The 18577-nt window shown below is 39.2% G+C and overlaps 4 protein-coding genes across 4 annotated transcripts; 2 read left to right on the top strand and 2 right to left on the bottom strand.

The window, feature by feature from the left end:
* The first annotated feature begins 183 nt into the window (after positions 1-183).
* On the top strand, positions 184-2752 carry LOC135599172 (pentatricopeptide repeat-containing protein At5g39680-like). Its single transcript, XM_065093997.1, has one exon. The coding sequence runs from the start codon at positions 332-334 to the stop codon at positions 2399-2401; it is 2070 nt and encodes a 689-aa protein (XP_064950069.1). The 5' UTR covers positions 184-331; the 3' UTR covers positions 2402-2752.
* Positions 2753-4005: 1253 nt separating this feature from the next.
* On the bottom strand, positions 4006-5537 carry LOC135612651 (expansin-A10-like). The gene is made up of 4 exons (XM_065109204.1): positions 5488-5537; positions 5267-5403; positions 4865-5177; positions 4006-4697 (listed from the first exon to the last, which is right to left on the bottom strand). The coding sequence occupies exons 2-4, from the start codon at positions 5397-5399 to the stop codon at positions 4391-4393; spliced, it is 753 nt and encodes a 250-aa protein (XP_064965276.1). The 5' UTR covers positions 5400-5403; positions 5488-5537; the 3' UTR covers positions 4006-4390.
* A 7738-nt stretch (positions 5538-13275) lies between these two features.
* Positions 13276-15858, top strand: LOC135612649 (protein BOBBER 2-like). The gene is made up of 6 exons (XM_065109194.1): positions 13276-13630; positions 14420-14592; positions 14719-14767; positions 14846-15012; positions 15492-15575; positions 15678-15858. The coding sequence occupies exons 1-6, from the start codon at positions 13294-13296 to the stop codon at positions 15714-15716; spliced, it is 849 nt and encodes a 282-aa protein (XP_064965266.1). The 5' UTR covers positions 13276-13293; the 3' UTR covers positions 15717-15858.
* An 869-nt stretch (positions 15859-16727) lies between these two features.
* Positions 16728-17772, bottom strand: LOC135612645 (uncharacterized). The gene is made up of 2 exons (XM_065109185.1): positions 17543-17772; positions 16728-17288 (listed from the first exon to the last, which is right to left on the bottom strand). Exons 1-2 carry the CDS (start codon positions 17627-17629, stop codon positions 16869-16871), a joined length of 507 nt encoding a protein of 168 aa, XP_064965257.1. The 5' UTR covers positions 17630-17772; the 3' UTR covers positions 16728-16868.
* Positions 17773-18577: the final 805 nt, after the last annotated feature.

Here is an 18577-nt window from a genome sequence, read left to right as displayed (position 1 = left end):
CCGAGAAGAGGGGCGGGGACTCCTTTTATACTGGAGGCCCCTTGCCGAACCTTTTACCCGGTTCGGTTGGACCGGCTCGGCTAGTTTTTGGAATTCTCTCTCTCTCTTTTATCCTATTGACGCCGCTGCTTTCCACACTAGTTTTTGTGCCCATCGCAACACTACTGCAAGCACAGGATTTGAGGCGCCCCCAACCAAAAACATATCCGTCTTCCAGCGGAGAGCAACGGCGAGGTGCCCGGTTTCCGTGCTCCGAGCACTCAATGCCCGGCGCAAGAGACCAAAGTCCACGCCAACCCACCGGCCGTGTGCCAACGGGTTGGCCCTTCTCATGCACACCGTGCCTTCGTCTCAAGCCTCTGCTCCTCGGGAAAGCGACCTCCATATCCTGAAAGTGTCCACGGAGTCTAAGAATCTTGGTTTAGGGAATGCCGTCCATGCCCGCTTGATCAAAACCTCCCAGTTCGACGTTGTGCAATCGAATCATCTACTAGGCTTGTACTGCAAGTGCGATCGGCTGAGTGCCGCCCGTCAACTGTTTGACGAAATTCCTGAGAGAAACGGTGTTTCCTGTAATTTGCTCATGGCAGGTTATTTACATGGTGGATTTCCCACGCAAGCTCTTTCTGTATTCAAACTGATGAGTTTCGGGGAACTGTTGTTTCATCCGAATGAGTACGTCTTCACGACTGCCCTGGCTTCTTGTGCTGATATTTCGGCTCTTAACGAGGGTCGGCAATGTCATGCTAATGTCTTGAAATCTGGACTGGTCTCACATTCGTACGTCAGGAACGCACTGCTTCACATGTATACCAAATGTTTAGATATGGAATCTGCTCTGGGTGTTTTCGGGGGCGGCTCAGATTTTGACCTCTTCGTGTTCAATTCCATGATCAATGGCTTTTTGGATAACGGACAACAGAGTGAAGCTAAGAACATCTTGAGTCGTATGGTGAAGGAGATTGCCCAGTGGGATCACGTCTCATATGTTTCTGTTCTTGGCCTTTGTACTGATTCAAAAGATCCAAATTTTGGGGGCCAAATTCATGGTCAAATTTTGAGAAGAGGAATGGAGTACAGTGATTTCGTTTGCAGTGCAATTGTAGACATGTATGGAAAATGCAGTGATGTCCAGAATGCTGTGCTTGCTTTTCATGAGCTGCCGGGCAAGAATGTGGTTTCATGGACAGCAGTCATGGCTTCCTGCACTCAAAATGGTCACTTTGAAGAATCCCTCAAGTTATTCATACAGATGGCAGATGATGGTGTTCAGGCCAATGGGTTGACATATGCGGTCGCCCTGAATTCATGTGCAGGTTTGTCAGCTTTAAGAAGTGGTGATGCACTGAATGGCCATGCTGAGAAAACAGGATGTAAGTCTTATCTTAGTGTTGGTAATGCTTTGATTAACATGTATTCTAAAAGTGGTAGCATTGATGACGCAACTAAAGCTTTCACAAGCATGCTTAACCGAGATATTATTTCTTGGAATTCAATTATAAATGCTTATTCCAATTTTGGGTTTGCTAAGGAAGCTTTGGAAACTTTTCATAACATGTTAGCGGAAGAAGAGACACCAACTTGTGTAACTTTTATAGGGGTGCTATCAGCTTGTGCGCATCTTGGGCTAGTAGATGAAGGATTCTATTATCTGAATCATTTCATGAGAGAATTAGGAATAGAACCTGGAAAAGAGCACTATACATGCATGGTTGGTCTCCTATGTCGAGCTGGGCGGTTAGATGAGGTTGACAGATTCATGAGAGACACACGCACTGAGTGGGACATTGTGGCATGGAGAACTCTTCTCAGTGCTTGCCAGGTACATGGGAATCATGGTCTTGGTTACAAAGTTGCTGAGCACATACTTCAATTGGATCCCGATGATGTAGGAACATACATTTCATTGTCGAACATGTTCTCTAAGGCAAGAAGGTGGGATGGTGTCGTAAAGGTTCGGAAACTTATGAGACAAAGAGACATCAAGAAAGAACCTGGAGTCAGCTGGATACAGATAGGGAATGAGACCCATGTTTTTGTTTCGGAAGATAGAAAGCACCCTTGGATGGAGCAGATTACTGAGAAAGTAGCAGAACTTATAACTGAAATAAAGCTGATTGGCTATGTACCCAATATTGCCTGTGCATCTCATGATGTGGAGGATGAACAGAAGGAAGAATATCTTAGATACCATAGTGAGAAACTAGCTATTGCTTTTGGAGTGATTCGCATGCCACCAGGAGCAGCAATCTACGTCATGAAGAACCTTCGGATGTGTGATGATTGCCATGTTGCCATGAAACTTATTTCAATTGTGACAAACAGAAAATTAGTTGTTAGAGATGCTAATCGCTTCCATTGTTTTGAAAGCGGATGTTGCTCTTGTGATGACTATTGGTGATTCAAGGGGATTGTAGGATAAAAAAAAAACACACACAAGATTAGTGATTGCTTGAAAAGAGAGACTGTCACCATCAATTTAGTTGGATTGGTGTTCTTTATATTTCAGTCTGTGATTATTGGACCGGAATCGGTTAAAGCTAGACACCAAAGCATCAGGTGGATTACTCTGTATCACTAATCTGTTTTGGAAGTCTAAATTGTAATGTACAAATTAGTACGATATATTCAAACTGTTCCGTTAACTTTAACTTTTAGTATAGCACATTGTGTTTGTACTGAATGGCCATTATGTCTGTACTCAAAACTGAGAAGTTCAAATAAAAAGAATTCACTAAATAAATGTTCTTTCTTTTTGCCTTTTTCTGTCTTCAGCAACTTGTGTAATTCATTTGCTATTCCGAAATTAATATGCCAGATGTGGTTATTCCTGATCGTTTCATGTTTGTCTCAGGTGATGTGATTTCATTGTGATTTATTTGTGACTTTGTATAAAGCCTAAGCATTTTCTTCTTGTTTTCAGTGCTAATCAGATTCCATTTTAGTGGAAACATAGGGTTACTGTACATCAGAATTCTTAAATGTAGCTGTTAAATTCTCCTTGAAAGCAAACTAAATAAACTTTCCTCCAGTCAGTTTATTGTTGTTCACTTATATAAACTCTTTAGTTGGCATGCTTTTGTGCTCCTTTGTTATGTAAACAAATTTGTTAAACATATGCTCTTTTTAGTGTAAGCAACTTATAGCCTGATTTCTTTTCTGGGGGTAAAAAATAAAGCATGATTTTCCTGAACAGAAATTAACTTACTTTTATTGATTTAGAATTCCAAATAAATTAGAGCTATAAATTCTCAATAATTAACTTTTATAGCTGAGCATATCATGGTAGTCTCATTCTCTTAGCACAGACTTGAACCATTGAATGCACTCAATAGTATGCTGCTCTCTTTGTTGTCCAAGTTCTAAAAATTCAAGAGAATATGGATCAGTATGCCATTTCAGTGAGAAACTTTTATGATATCAAAAATTCTAATCTTATCATTGTCCAATTCTCTAAAAAATCAAGTGAGTATAGATCTTTCAAAAGATCTCCCTCATAAGAGCAAACCAAAATAGTTTCAATCATTGGGGTCATGTTTGTTGTGCTATTATATGATGGAGGTAGATATGAGATGAGCATTTGCATTTAATGGATTCTGTCAGTGATCTTAGTAGACTCTGCTTCTTCAGTGTTGCATCAATCTCAAAATAGATCCACTTGTTGATTCATTAAATTAGAAAGCCAGGTTATCCAACTCCCTACTTTTAATTCACTCAACTACCTTGTCACCAACCTGCTTGTTCTCTTAAATCTCTGAGCACTCCATCTGACAGCTATTTGGTCAAATAGCAAAACAATGGTACTTCAGGAAACTACAAATACTCACAGAATGCCCAATCCCTGGCAGTAGTATTAGACTGATGATTCCCTTGATGCATGACTTGCCATATTGAACTTTTAAGATACAACCATGCAATGCCAAGAATAATAGCTTCCTGTTAAGGTTCATTCTCATGGCAATCTAAGCAAATTGTTAGTCTCAATGCAAAGCTCAGAAGATAATATTATTTCCATTACCAGATAGGAAGTCTCAGTTCATCACTTCCATACACAAGACTCAATATTACAACAACTCTCAAGCAAACAGCTAATCGAAGTGATTCCTCAGAGGACCTTCATCTTCCAAGCTGACATCAAGGAAACAGGAAAAGGAAATCAGAAACCAAAATGGAGTTGACCCATCTGCAACTTGGCGGGTGGTCAGAGTCCACCACCGCTGCCAACTTCTTCCCAAAAGGAAAAGAAATCCCCATCCCTTTCTTCTCCTTCAAGCTCAGTCTAAAGCTATATACTGAATAAGTCGAAGAGCCAAAGCAAAATAAGCTCCTCTCACCTAGTGCTGCTATACTGCATGATGCATTAGTACCTCCCTGTGTAAAGGTTGGCAGGTTAAGCAAACTGACCACCACTGAAGGTTTGGCCAAAAGACCAAGCAGAAGGAGCCACATTGTAGGAGACCACAGAGCAACCATCACTGGTGGTGACCTTGAAGGAGAGGGCCTGGCCATTGAGGTAGGTGTTGCTCTGCCAGTTCTGGCCCCAGTTCCTGGACATGGCCTGCCACCCAGTGCTGGACCCTTTGATGGACACGGCATGCACATCTCCTGCTCCCCCCACGTTGGTGATGAGCACCAGGTTGAAGTAGGAGTGGCCATTGATGGTGAACCTGATTCCCCCTCTTCTCCTGCATGGCACTCTGCAGTCCAAGACGAAGTGAATGACCTCTCAGAACAAAGACAGGGAGAAGGTAGACGATGCGGCCACGGAGGAAAGAAGCAGGACGAACTTATAACAATCGACACATCGGGACAGAACAGTTTACTACGATGTAAGAGGTGCTGCTTATGAATCTGAAACACCAACCTTCTGTAAGCAACCGGCACGATTCCAGCCCTGTACTGAGCAATGTGCAGGAAGACAGGCTGGGAGAGGTCAAAATGCTGCAGAGGAGGGTTGCACCAACCCCCCGCATTGTTGGGGAGGGCGTAGTTGGGTGGGCAGTAGTTGGTGGCGGTCACAACAATGGATCCTGGAAGGCACCACTGTGGATCGTCCACGCATCTGAGCTCGTAGCAAGAGCCGCAGCTGAGGCCATTGTTGAAGAGGGCGGTGCTCAGAGCCGCGGTGTTCGTCCCGTAGCCCTGGCTGTACAGGTTGCCGTAGCCACAAGCCCCACCTGCACGCCAAAGAACTCAGCAGCTCAGTGAGCACACTACTCTCGCATGACAAATCGATAGCAGGCTCTTCTTCTACTCTGGAACGCACCCATCGTGCCGGAGGCATCACTTCCTCCATAGAAGGTAGCATGAGCGCCAGACCACCCCCCTCCATAACCATACCCAAGTGCAACAGAGAACAGCGAGGGAAAGGCAACCAGAGCAAGACCGAGAAGAGCCATTCTCCTGCAAAGCGAAAAGATATTGTCTACTGTAATCTCCAAGACTAAGGTCATGATCAGTGGAGGATGAGAGAAAAAAAAATGATACCTGGAACAGTAAGAGTGTGAGGTGGGAGACAAGAATGATGGAAGAGAAGAAAGATGATCTTTCTTTGAGGAAGGAATGTAGGGAGATGAAGGGGGGCTTAAATAGAGGTTTGAAGTGGTAGAATTCATGTTTTCACCTACCTTTTCACTGTTCCGGCAGAATGACTGATGAGGAAGTTGGTGTAGGAATTGAAATCATGTGGTTTTGAAGGTAACTTTTGAGAGGTGAATCACCCAAAGATCACATAAAGTTAATAAATATGAAGAAAATAAAGGAAAATGGCATTGCTTCAAGCCACATGCATGGAACTTTCAAGTGTTCACAAAACCCCACCAAGGGCACTGCCTTCTGTCTCATTCTGTTCACTCTCACAGGAACAGTAGCAACTAAGCTTCTCATCAGATTTGTTGGATCAATCTACAGAAACAACCGACGTTCTTTGATGTGCTGATTCAGAAAAATAGAAAGAAAGCATCTCGGGGTACTGTTGTTTCTGCTTATGTTGAAGTTAGATCATTATCTATTTCACCAATTTGGTAACCTGCTCTTGATTACAGATGCAGTCAGAAAGATTTAACTTCAAGAGTATCAGCAACATTACTAATGGAAATCCACTCCACTGGTAGGCACCAGATGCTACATCAAGGGAACAATCAGCAGGAAGTCTTGAAGTATCATATCAGGTTCTTGTGTGCACTTGCAACATATCAACCCCAAGACTGATAGATGTTAGAAGTTTTGGTAGCCATTGCTCCTTCACTAGCACCAACCTATCACCAATGACCTTTAGAAACCTTATACTTCAAAAGGTTTGATACAAATAGCGCGATAAACTGTCGATAACCAACTGTCTCACTCTTAATTACTTCAATGATTGTCTTTCTCCAACCACCACTCTTTTTGTGGCACCTTTGCTTGTTCATTTATCCACAGTTGTTTTACTTTCTCAACTACGATCTCAGCTTTAGTAGTTCACCACATATTGGGGACCTTCAACTCTACTCTTTCTAGTACTTGAAGGATTGTTTATCATGATCTGGTATTCAGTAATGAATTCAAGAATTTATATACAACCTCCAGGCAGTGGCTAATACAGCTTTTTGTCAGTAGTACTCTTTTTTCTTCAAGTACAAGGAGGTGGATCCTCCATGATGTACAGCAATAGCACTCTGCTTCCATCCAAGTTTTGGTTCCCATGATCATGGTTGATACCTTCTTCATTTTTTTCTTTGGCTAAAGGTATCAATGAGGAAAAGAATGGAGGAAAAGAATGGATCAAAGTATTCACCCTTTGCAATTTGTAAGATTCAAATAGGAAACAAAGAAAATGAAATGTTTGTATATGTTGTATCTGATCCAATGTTTCAACTTGATCTGGATTGAAATTTGTTGTCATCAATGTCCTGTTACTTTCTCATAAGCTTTTTGGAGGAACTTAAAAAGTCTCCAGGGGCATGCTAGAATGAGAGTATCTTTTACTGTTCTCTTTAGATATTTAAACTCAAGAAATGCATGTTGCTAGATATCATTTGAGTTGAACTAAGAAGGTTAGTTTGACACTTTGCTAGGTATGGTTAGTCCAAAGCTGAATGCACAGTCCAGCTATTCACCATTTTTGTGTGATCATGTGACCCTCACCAAGAACATCAAGATCAATTACCAGTCAATTGCCACAAGAAAAATGCCTTCACCAGGTTACCTTTTGCTCTTATGCATTGCACATGCTAGAAGGAGCTTGCACCTAAAAGCACTCTAGATCCATGTGTGCAATTTGTGACCTTCACTTAATTGATTCTTAATCCTTAAAGAGAAAACTTCAGCTGTCTTTCTGGAATGGAAACTAATGACATCAATTTTAGCCATATGACATCATTAGCAAACGCTATCCCTGAGAGAAGCTAATCAGCAGCTCTTACCATAGTGCATATAAAGCAGAGAATTCTGAGTCACAAGTGTCTGATGAAACCGCCAAAGTGCAACACCATTTGATTTCCTTCAAGAGACAAAGAAGGCCATTCATCGACAAAATATTTGTTATACTCTTTAAAGGCCATGATTGCTGCTGGAGAGAAGATCTCCTTTCGAGTAGATTTGGTGGGTGAAACTTTGCCACTTAGCTGCTACATTATGAAATATTTCTGGCTGAAACAGCTATATCATGATATTGATTTGTTAAGTAGGACTTCCATTCTTTAAAATATGGATTTCTGTAGGTAATCTCTCCTCCTATCTTTCACTAAGGAGGTCCTTTGATTCAAAAGCACTGGGGACAAAGAGATCATGGGGAATAAAGAGAAGGTGCTTGTTACTGCCCCAAGTTCCTCTTTGCTTTCGTCCCCTGAAGACCAAGTTCTTCCTGTTGATGGCCTGCAGTTTCCAACTTCTAAGAAGTTGGGTAATTGCTTCTGCATTTGGTGAGCCATGTATCTGCCCACTGTGAAGACCATCTAAGCCTGGGTGGATGGAATTCATGCGTGCGGTTCATACATGGTGCCCTGGAGCTTGACAGTTGATGTTCTTGTGCCAATCTATGGGACTGCTTCCTGTGTTAGGTTCATATGTTGACTGCTGTTAGAACTTTTTCTTATTGTATAATATCAGTGATCTTCCAATATCATGCTGATGAATCAAGATACTGAGTAACAAAGGAGGATAACATATTTCAGGTGTGGCTTTCATATGGTTCAAAGAGACAAAGGACTTTTGGCAGACATTGATGACAGGGATTCTGTCTTTATCACTTGGGTGGTGCATATTTTCTGAAGGATGATGAAAGCCAAAACTACTTTTCACTATCTTAAATCGAAGGAATGTCAATGCTTGCAGAAAGATATCTCTTTCTTTGCATTTCGATTCAATCTTTCAGAAATTTGGTCCACAGTAGCTGGATAAAGAAAAATAATTAGAGAAGAAACCAATTCATCCCTGTTCTTGAGATGCATTTTTTCCCTAGCAATGCAGAAAATGACAGCACCATCACAAACATCCTTTTCCGAGTACCAAGGAAGCATCATATTCCAGCCAACAAAAAAGTTGAAGTAATTTGATGCCAATAAATCTTAAGAAAATAAGGTCACACTCCATAGTTGATATGAAAATTGAATGGGTGTTTGCTTTCCAGTTTCATGTTGCAGCACAATCACTAGTGATAAGAGTCTTCAAACAAGCAGAGTCTAATCTGTTCATGTCTTGGAATTGCCAGTCAGAAACAGTGACCAATGCAAATGGAGGAATTGGTGTGTCTCTTTGAGGTAGGCATCACTCTTCATCAACCCACTGTGTCCTGCCATAGTAAGCAACAAAACTTTGTAAAAGGAGAGGAGGAGAGTTAAGGTTCTGCAAGCATATCTAACTATAGCCTTGCCTTCCAAGTAGCCTCTGAAGAGAATCAATGTCAACCATTTGAACACTTGTAAGCTGTTGGCACCAGTGAGTTTGGCCTCCAAAGCATTTAAGATCATGTCTTTTTTGGTTCCTTTTGACCATGAGAAAAGGATGAGGTCATAGTCCACAAAGCAAGTTGACCATTAGATACATCATGAAAGCTTGTTTTGGTATAGTTTCTCAGAGCCATTCTATTGATGCCTGGAAGGCTTGCCATGAGCTATCTTTCCATTGTGAGGGCTGCAATTCACATGTGGTGCAGATATCTGCTTGGATTCTGAGGTAGGTCAAGATATCACCACTGTCACACAAGAAACAACAAGGACTGATAGCAAAGGCATGCACAAACATGATGGTGGAGGTGGAACAAACACTCTCCTTTCACTTTGATTTCAGATTGTTTTCATGCAAACCATGCCAAACCTTTTCATGTCGCGACATGAACCAGACAAACAGCATGGATTACTGCTCTGTGCACAAGAACTGTACATCTTTGTAAACCTGATCTAACACCTCAATTAATTAGCTATTCAACAATATATATATATAGCTAACAGACGCATCGAATATAAGAATGATGCTTTGGGCCTAGTTATACGTAGATTGCGTTAAATGCTTTGGATGTTTTTTTTTTTATCTTGGGTAAATGTACTATATACAAAAGAGATATTGGTCGTGTCAAGCGTTTTGAAAGGAACGTATCGTACCATATTCAAATAGATTTTTTTTTTTTATCCTGGACGAACGTATCGTATCGAAGGGAACATGTTGGTCGAGTCGGTTGTTGTCCTATTAAGTCTGACCTTCTCAGAAGGGTAAATGGGATTTCTTATTTGATTGAAACACCAGCTTACTGAGATTAATTTGGTATTATTTGGAGATTTGGATGGACATCAATTGTGGTACGCCACCACGAGTTGCTGTGAACACTAGCATTTGCTCGTTGGATGGCAAAGGCAGCCCATAGCGGGCTTAAGCACGAGAACAAGTCATAGCACTGTTATGCATGGGTCTCGTCCTGCATGTACGCAGGTTCGACATGGTAAAATTTAGCATAGTCTGCATTTCGCACGATAGATATTCTTGCATGATGAGTTCGTAATGTTTGTAATATTATGACGTGTGATGTGGTAGGATGAGAGCAACAGCACTAGTACTCGTAGAGCAGTTTCTTTTGGTGCTTTCGAGATCGACACCTAAGGGATTAGTAGGTCGTCAAGCAAGATAATTCTCTGTTTTTCCATTCAGGATAAAAGAGATGTGTTGATGAAAGATATCATCGAGAGTGCGGCATGATTTATTTCCATTAATTGTTAGGAGAGTTGAGTTATTATGATGCCTACGATAACCATTGAGAGAGCACATCTCTAGTGTCCAGATTTAATGCTATTGATGATGTATGCATATCATGATACATGATCGTATGTGTATGATGATATTATTTCGTATTGGTATGTGATATATGTTAAATCAAAATTTTGGTTATCCAACTTGGATGAGAGTTCATAGCCAATCGAGGTCCATTTTCAAGTTTATCTTAAGTTGTAGTGATGTCATAAGTGAGTAGAAAGTCTTAAGTCTGAGACTTACGAAACTAGGTAAGCGATCTACTCGACAAGATCCAATAGATGCTTAAGTCAATTTAAGTTGAACGTATTGAATCTATCAAACATAACTTATATTAACAAAGAGTAAAGTGTTTGATAATATACACGGGGCCCTTTTATAATATGAATGTTGAGTCTCTAGTCATAGTTAATGTTACAAATAGTTATATGTACTATCAAATCTATGAAATACAAGATAATAATTCATTGAGTTAGTATTTCATTGATATTACACGGTTGATTGCATGGAGTTAAAAGACCCTTTTCTTGGTGGTGCAACATTGTCAACCTTGTAGGCTCCAACACTATGTGATATGTTGGTCGAATGGGTTTGAGATATTGGTTAATTGGAAGTGATGCGTCGACTAAGTGAATGTGATGTGCCAATTAGGTTTTGGCTATATGACAATGAGGTGTCGGTAGCCATCCATATATAGTAATCCTCATATCAATATGCATCATTGGTTGATTGATATTTTTTTTATTCCCTTTCGATACTCTTTTCGTAATGATATTTATTTATTTAACATATTGTTATTATGGATTTTTTTTTGCCTTTCTCTATTAGACATTTGTGATCATTATAATTTCTTTTCATATTACAAAGCAGATTTAGCGAAGGATTTTTGGTTAATCTCCGATGTTGGTTGGAGTTATTTGGATGGCAAGGATGTCAACTAGTTGATCATTTATTGCAATGTATATTTTTTTTTAGGATTATGTATTAAAAATAATATTCAACTCTTTAAGATGGATTTTTGTAGTAGTGGTTTATACACGATATAATTTACTCGGCCATCCGGTCAACTTAAAATTTGACCGAGTTGAAGATGTCTTGTGGTTGACCTTAGGATATGATCTTTTTAAAAGACACGCAAAGTTATCAATCTTGAGATAATGACCGACATGAGCATATAAATGAAGACACTACGATCATCTTAAGAATGCAAATATCTATGATTGACTTAAATACACACCCTTCTTGATGAGGCAATAAAGCCATAAGTCAAACCATTGTCGGCTTGTGCTAAATTGTGTAGTAGTTCATAATAATCAAATTGGGATTCGATCGACATAAGGACGTGACCCTTTTGAAGATGCGACTAGCTTTAGTTACGAGTTGAGAGAGCAATCAACTCAGAGATGAATGAATGACAATTGTCGTTTCGATTTCTCAATATAATGGGGGTAAATTTTAGAAAGGTCTTTTTGTCTTTATGTTGCTTGTTGATGTTGTCCTTTTTTTTTTTGTTTATTCTCCCATTAGAGCTTACTAAAGAAATTTGGATGACTTTGGACCAATAATAAGGTATTGGATATGCATGAATGGATGTGGATTAATTAATCAGTTAAATCTCATTATTAAATTTCGTTATGTAATCACCCTCACTTTGTTGAATGATCGATAATTTTGTTATCGACAAAGTGGAGCTAAAACTATTTCACAAACTATTAGAATGATATAATCGAGATAATAGTTTGATGATCATTCGATAATGTTTTCTTGTAGAGGTGTTAGAAAAATCGAATATATTAGAGCATTAGAGACAGTGTATATGATCATTTATATCTTGAATATTATAATACGTATTGTTGGATTAATGCTTCTATTAAGGTCATTCGGATTGTATAAATGTAAACCGGATGAAAGGAATTATGTCTAAATTTGTTAAGTAGAAGGAGAATAGTTTTAAAGATCCATTGGAACGAACTTTTATCTTAAGTTAGGTCACGCACCTCATATCGATCGTCGAGATGCATATCCAATTTTTGCCATTGCAAGTAAAAAATAGGACTCCTCTTATCGTTCGAGTATGCCTCAACCTAATGTAGGAGTAAATGATTGTCTTCTTAGGAGGATATGATGATGCTTAAGGAAGTAATTATAATATCAGCTCAGAGTGCATGCATGGCCCATAATTGGTTCCAACTAAGGAATTGATCAAACTCCGCACCAATTGATCCAAAATAATGATCAAACTTCGGAAAGGTGCATTTCCGAATTTATATATGAGACAAAAGAGAATATTAATAGATGTGAGAAGATTTTATACCATATCAGAAATTAAATATATTTATTTCTTATCAAGATTTTTAAGAATTAAGAAACAAATAATGATAATTTAGATGTATACCATATATCATTTTTCAAATTAAGAAAATAATAAATCGGATTAGAATTGTACCATATTTGACTTTTTAGAGTAAGAAAATGATAAAAAAGGGTTACAACTATGTTATATAAATTTATTCAGTTATTCATTTCTAATTAATAACTATTTATAGATTTTTTTTAACTAATTAATTCAATATTCAAATGGTTTCTTATAAGCTTTTTACATGAATACGGGAGAAAATAGGTGGTCAATTTTACAAGGACTATTAAATCCTTCTGGTAATTTTGCTAAATCATTACTTCCTCTTTTCTTTCCTCACAAAATTCATATAATTTTTAAATTAATAAATGTAAAGTATATATATATATACTAATCTCCCTAAATCATATCATAATTTCCCGTATATATATATATATATATATATATATATATATATATATATATATATAGAGAGAGAGAGAGAGAGAGAGTTTTGGGTGCTCAAATAATAAATAAATGTACCTGCACAGGTGATGAGAATCCGACCCGTTTTGGGAAGTTGGGTAAGAGATTACTCGATTCGGATCCGCATCGTGGGATCCGATTAAGGTTTCGCGGGATTTCTTCTCAGCCTCTATAAAACCCTCCCACCCCCGAGCCATCCATATCTCTCGTACTTCCTCTTGCTCTGCTGCCTCCTTTCGCCCGGTCCCATTGCCATGGCCGTTATCTCAGATGTCGAAGAAGAGGCCCGACCGCAGGCGTCCTCGTCTTCTTCTTGGGCCGATGCCGACGATGAGGCCTTGGCCTCGGTGCTCGCCAAGCGGGGGCCGATGCCCTTGCTCGAGGCCGCGATCGACCTCGTCAGGCGGCGGACAGAGTTCTTCAAGGACGAGGCCGCCGTGGGCGAGGTCGTGAAGGCGGTGACCGCTGCCAAGGAGAAGTTCGACGCAGAGGAAAGGCTGAAGAAGAGGGCCGCGGACGAGGCCCAGAAGAATCGTCTTCAGGAAGAGGTGGCTGCGGCAGCCAACGCTGAGGAGAAGAAGAATTTGCGAAGTAAGCTCGCATCTTTCTTTTTGAGATCCTTAATTCTTTCTTTCTCGTATGGTATATATATAACACACCAAACTTGGCTAATTTAGACTAAAAGGGTTAAAGATTAACTGGACGAGAATTGTGTGGAGATGCAAAATTAGATTTTTAGTAGGGATCCTTGATTTTTCGTATACTCTTGGCCCTTTTTTGTGTTTGCTCATTTGATTTTATGGTGATGCCACGGAGCAAAGTCTTAGTATGCGGCACGGAGGCATTGTGCTAAAGAAAAAGGTGCCTTATAATTGCTAAAGATGTTTGTATTCAGGTCGTGCTTGACACGAGCAAAGATAGATGGACAAGTGATAGCACTGTGAATGATGCATTCTATTTGAATGATTTCATAACCACTTGATTATTAATAGGAAAAAAACACATTAATTGAATTTTTTTCAATTTTCTGCATATTTTCTCACTCAGCCAATTCGCTTCCTTCACCGACAATTTCAGTTGGTAGCAATTTGGGCGAATTCATAAGTAGGTGCAAAAAAGTTTGTAACTTATATATGTTCTTGGTGTCATCAGAAATTGTATGACTTCTTAGGAAATGTTTTCCTTCAGATGGAATCATAGTGTTAATGTCAGGACTTACAGGGAAAAGCTATCTTGTTTAAAGTCTGCAATTCGAACCTGGAAAACTTTGAGATAAAAGTTTTCATGTATTATTTTTTTGATTCTTGAAGCCTTTGACTGCTATTTATATGCTTTTAAGCTTTCATCCATGAAGAACCATAACTGTACTTTGTTCTGCAGAGCCAAACTCTGGAAATGGTCTGGACTTTGATAACTACTCCTGGACTCAAACGCTTCAAGAAGTGACTGTCAATATTCCAGTCCCTCAGGGAACAAGATCAAGGTTTGTTACTTGTGAGATAAAGAAGACCCATCTGAAGGTCGGGTTAAAGGGACAACCTCTGATTATTGATGTAAGTCTCTAAATAGTGCATAAGATACGTGACAAATTTTTGTATAACTCTGCATCGAGAAGATTTTATTGACAGAAGCTCTTTTTCTTCTTGTATTTTACATGTTCTATGTCATAATTCTTCCAGGGTGATTTTTACCAATCAGTGAAGACAGAAGATTGCTTCTGGAGCATAGGTATGTTTATGCAACTGCATCTGGTGCTATGTATTCGAGTGTTCTTATGATTTATAAGTATTTGATGTTGTCGTACAGAGGATGGAAATTTCATTTCTGTACTTCTGACCAAGCAAAATAAGACGAACTGGTGGAATTGCATGGTACAGGGTGAGCCTGAAATTGATTTACAGAAAGTACAACCTGAGAGTAGCAAGTTGTCTGACCTGGATTCTGAAACTCGGCAGGTCGTAGAGAAAATGATGGTAAGTCTTTCTCGTTCAACAATAAAATCGACTTATCTGTGAATATTATCCTGATTTATGGAGGATTGTTTTCCTTGATTTAATTGTGTTTTTGTCTGGGCCTCATCGTCGAAAATCCTGTGTATTGCGTTCGGACACCAAATCACTTGTGTTTTTTCAGTGCTTGGAATTACTTGTGCCTCTGCCTGCCTAATGTCCCTTTGATGAGTGGAACCTTGGTCATGCTATGAGTCATCGGTATCGTAACTTTGGAATGTCTCAATTTTTGCATAAGTTTGTAAAAATTCAATTTGTTGGGATCTATAGGGTACCTATTGCAGTGGTTAAATTCATCACTGATACATGCAGTAAATAGTTATCTTCTTTGTTGAACTATGCAAGAAGTTCATATCACTTAAGTATCTGTACTACGATTTTATCTTCTTGTACTGTTCTAGCATGACTCTAATTTTTCTGCTCTTTACCTTTTTCTTTTGAAGTTTGACCAGCGACAGAAAGCCAGGGGTCTTCCAACAAGTGATGAGATTCAGAAGCAAGACATGCTCAAGCAGTTTATGGCCCAGGTGAACAGGCATCTCTGTTCTCTTAACACTTCTCCTGTCCACTTTTTGTCTACCTGCTTGCCTTGAATCTCATCGAGATTTTGATCGTTTTTGCTTGTGCAGCACCCAGGGGTGGACTTTTCAAAGACAAAGCTAGTCTAAGATTTCACTCCCACTCATGTCTTTGGCTTGCAAACAAGTGTGCTTAGCAACAATTGTCTTTTGATCTCCAAGCTCACAAGATACCTGATAATGGAATTTACAACATCGTGATATTATGTAACACTTCAGAGCAGACTCGACAGTTTTGGTTGAAGATCCTCTTTTGTACCCCTTTTCTGTTCTTAGTGTTCTTTTCTGTAGTTGAATGACTAAATCTCTATAAACTGGAGAAAACTTTCATTTGTAGCTTTAAAACCTACATATATGTTTTAGATTTGTGGGTGTTTTGAGCCTTGCTGTGTTGCTTGGAGTGATACTTGGTCATTTATACCATCTGTTGCGAAGTTGTTTGCGCTTGCCGCCGATTGCAGGCAGGTTTTGTTTTGCGAAGCAGGTCAACTTGAAACTTATTTCAGCTCATTGTCATACAAAAACATAAAGGTCTGAATTTTATCCCTAAAGCATGTTACATATTTCATTTATGGAGAGATAAATATGATTTATGAAACATAATTAGTATAAAATATAAAATGCCTATGAATGATACGACCAAAGAAAAACATTTTTAAATAAAAATGAGGAGAATATTCTTTTTTAGGGATCAAAAACATGATAAAGAAATATATAGATGAAAACAATTTGGTCCTTGTCTTAGAATTGGATCTAACATGAAATCTTAATGGGTTCTGTCAGATTTGATTTAGGTTTTGAGAATGGACTCATATCTTGAAAGAAAATTTATCTTATGAGCTGGATTGTGATCTTTCTAATAAAACATACCAACTCTTAGAGAGGGGTGCATCAAATGTCAGCATTGGTTGCTGCATCAAACATTCCAAATCTTTCTCACAATATTTCTTGCACAAACTCAAGCAGACACACACAGGAATGCAGATTTCAACTGACACCCAATGTTTATGAACATGAACTGTTCTGATATCTCAATCAAAGCAATTCAGTAACCAGTGGCCATCAGTTTAAAGATCATTGATGCATTTCAAGCAGAAACTGTGAAACCAGCAAAACCACAAGAACGACAACCTCTCACAGTTCCTCCACTGTCATGGAATAATAGTCTATCGACCACACACATGAGCTCGTATATAAGTGGCACTCATGCTTGCGTTCTTCTGAGGTGAGCTTCTTCATGGCTTAGGTTACCAGGTAAACAGGACCAAACGCCTGAGTTCCCACAGGATTGTTGTGATTGTCCAAGTACATGTAAGGCACCTCAGTTTCCTCTGCTCTTGTAGGAGTGAAGCAGCAAGCAAGAGGTCCTGAAGCAGCGAGCCAATTCTGTTGCTGAACCATTCCAAATCTTCTACTATTTCCAAACACTGGACCTGAGAACAAACTGCGCTCTGTATCCAAAGGATTCGAGCCCTTGGAGAACTTGGTTGTCGGTGGTGCTTCCTCTGCTGCCTTCTTCTGATGAAACTTGAACCAGGAGGATAGCGACCTCTTCCATGTCTTGTTCTTTCTTTCTTTCATCCCCACCTTCTTCCTGAACGAGTCAGAATTTGGCAGTGAGAATTCTCTGTCTTTTGCTTGATTTCTTCCTTCTTCTACGATCTGATCAGAAAATTAACATGGCAACAGAATAACATCAAAGATTAAACCGTTCAGTTCTAAGAACAAGAATGAATGAACTCGACTCTACTCCTCTTTCTTTAGAGACTGAAGAGTACTTGGACATATATGCATTTAGATTTACGGCTCCTCGATCTTTCTATTCATCTTTCACCAGCGTGATAGATCATGAAAGGGCAATTCTCTTGCACCAGTGGCAATTCTAAGGATGACAAAAAGTGTGAGAAAACAAGTACCTTTGGGAAGCCCGACTGGAGATCATCATAACCAATCGCACGGCGGTTCCCATTTTTATCTTTGGGGAAAACGGGAGGCTTCTTCATCTTGCGACTGCAACCCACAGAAAGGAACAAGCAGTAGATGTGCAGTACAAAGAGAGAGGTAAGCCTATGAAGCAAAGAATAAATCCACAACCAAAAGCATCATTCTCAAACAAGGTTCCTGAGTGCCTTGCTGGATTCACACATAAAAGAAAGCAGAAATTTCTTGATCAATGTTGATCTTTTTGCAAAGATTGTCTCATAAATGAAAGCTTAAAAGAAAATGAGACACTTTGAGAACATGATGAACAGATTATCATTAAACAGGAAAGAAAAACAGAGAGAAAAAAATCACAGAAGAAAAACAGAGAAAAAAAAGAAAACTAGAGGAGGATTTATACCTCTTCTGCATTGCTTTAGCTCAACAAGAATGAGTAGCCAGATCCTGGTGTAGAAGTTTTGGAGGGCAAACACAAAGGCAGTGATATAGAAAGACACAGCAGAGGAAGGCCAACATAAATACAATTCTTTAACTGCCATTTACAAACACAATTACTGGCTTTTACTCTGTTTCATTAAACACCAGTTGTCTTTCCTTGATCAATGGAGTATTGGATTTTCTTGTGGAGCAATAGCCTAAATCTTGGCACCTTCCAAGTTTGGATATTGTAGGCTTTTAAGTCCACATTTCATTCTAACCAGAAATTGTTGTGTTTGACAATGTATGATTCTGAGCCTTTTATTTTGCAGGGGTTCAACTTTTCATACTGACCAGAATATGGTGTGTCTGATGATACTGTATAGTCTTGTAACTTGTTGAGAGAGAGATCTTGTGAGGGAGAAAGATATGCAAGAGCATCATATGCCTTGCAGCTCATTTGCTTTATTCTTCATAGTCATCCATCTGCTTTGTTGATACTCAATACTTACCTTTGAGAAAAGATAGTCTTAAATATTTTAATTTATAATGCCATGTTCCCATCACAATCTTTGAAAATACAACATCTGATT

Source organism: Musa acuminata, chromosome BXJ1-2 (assembly GCF_036884655.1).
Source record: "Musa acuminata AAA Group cultivar baxijiao chromosome BXJ1-2, Cavendish_Baxijiao_AAA, whole genome shotgun sequence".
Lineage (NCBI taxonomy): Eukaryota > Viridiplantae > Streptophyta > Magnoliopsida > Zingiberales > Musaceae > Musa > Musa acuminata.
This window is presented reverse-complemented; position numbering and strand designations above follow the sequence as displayed.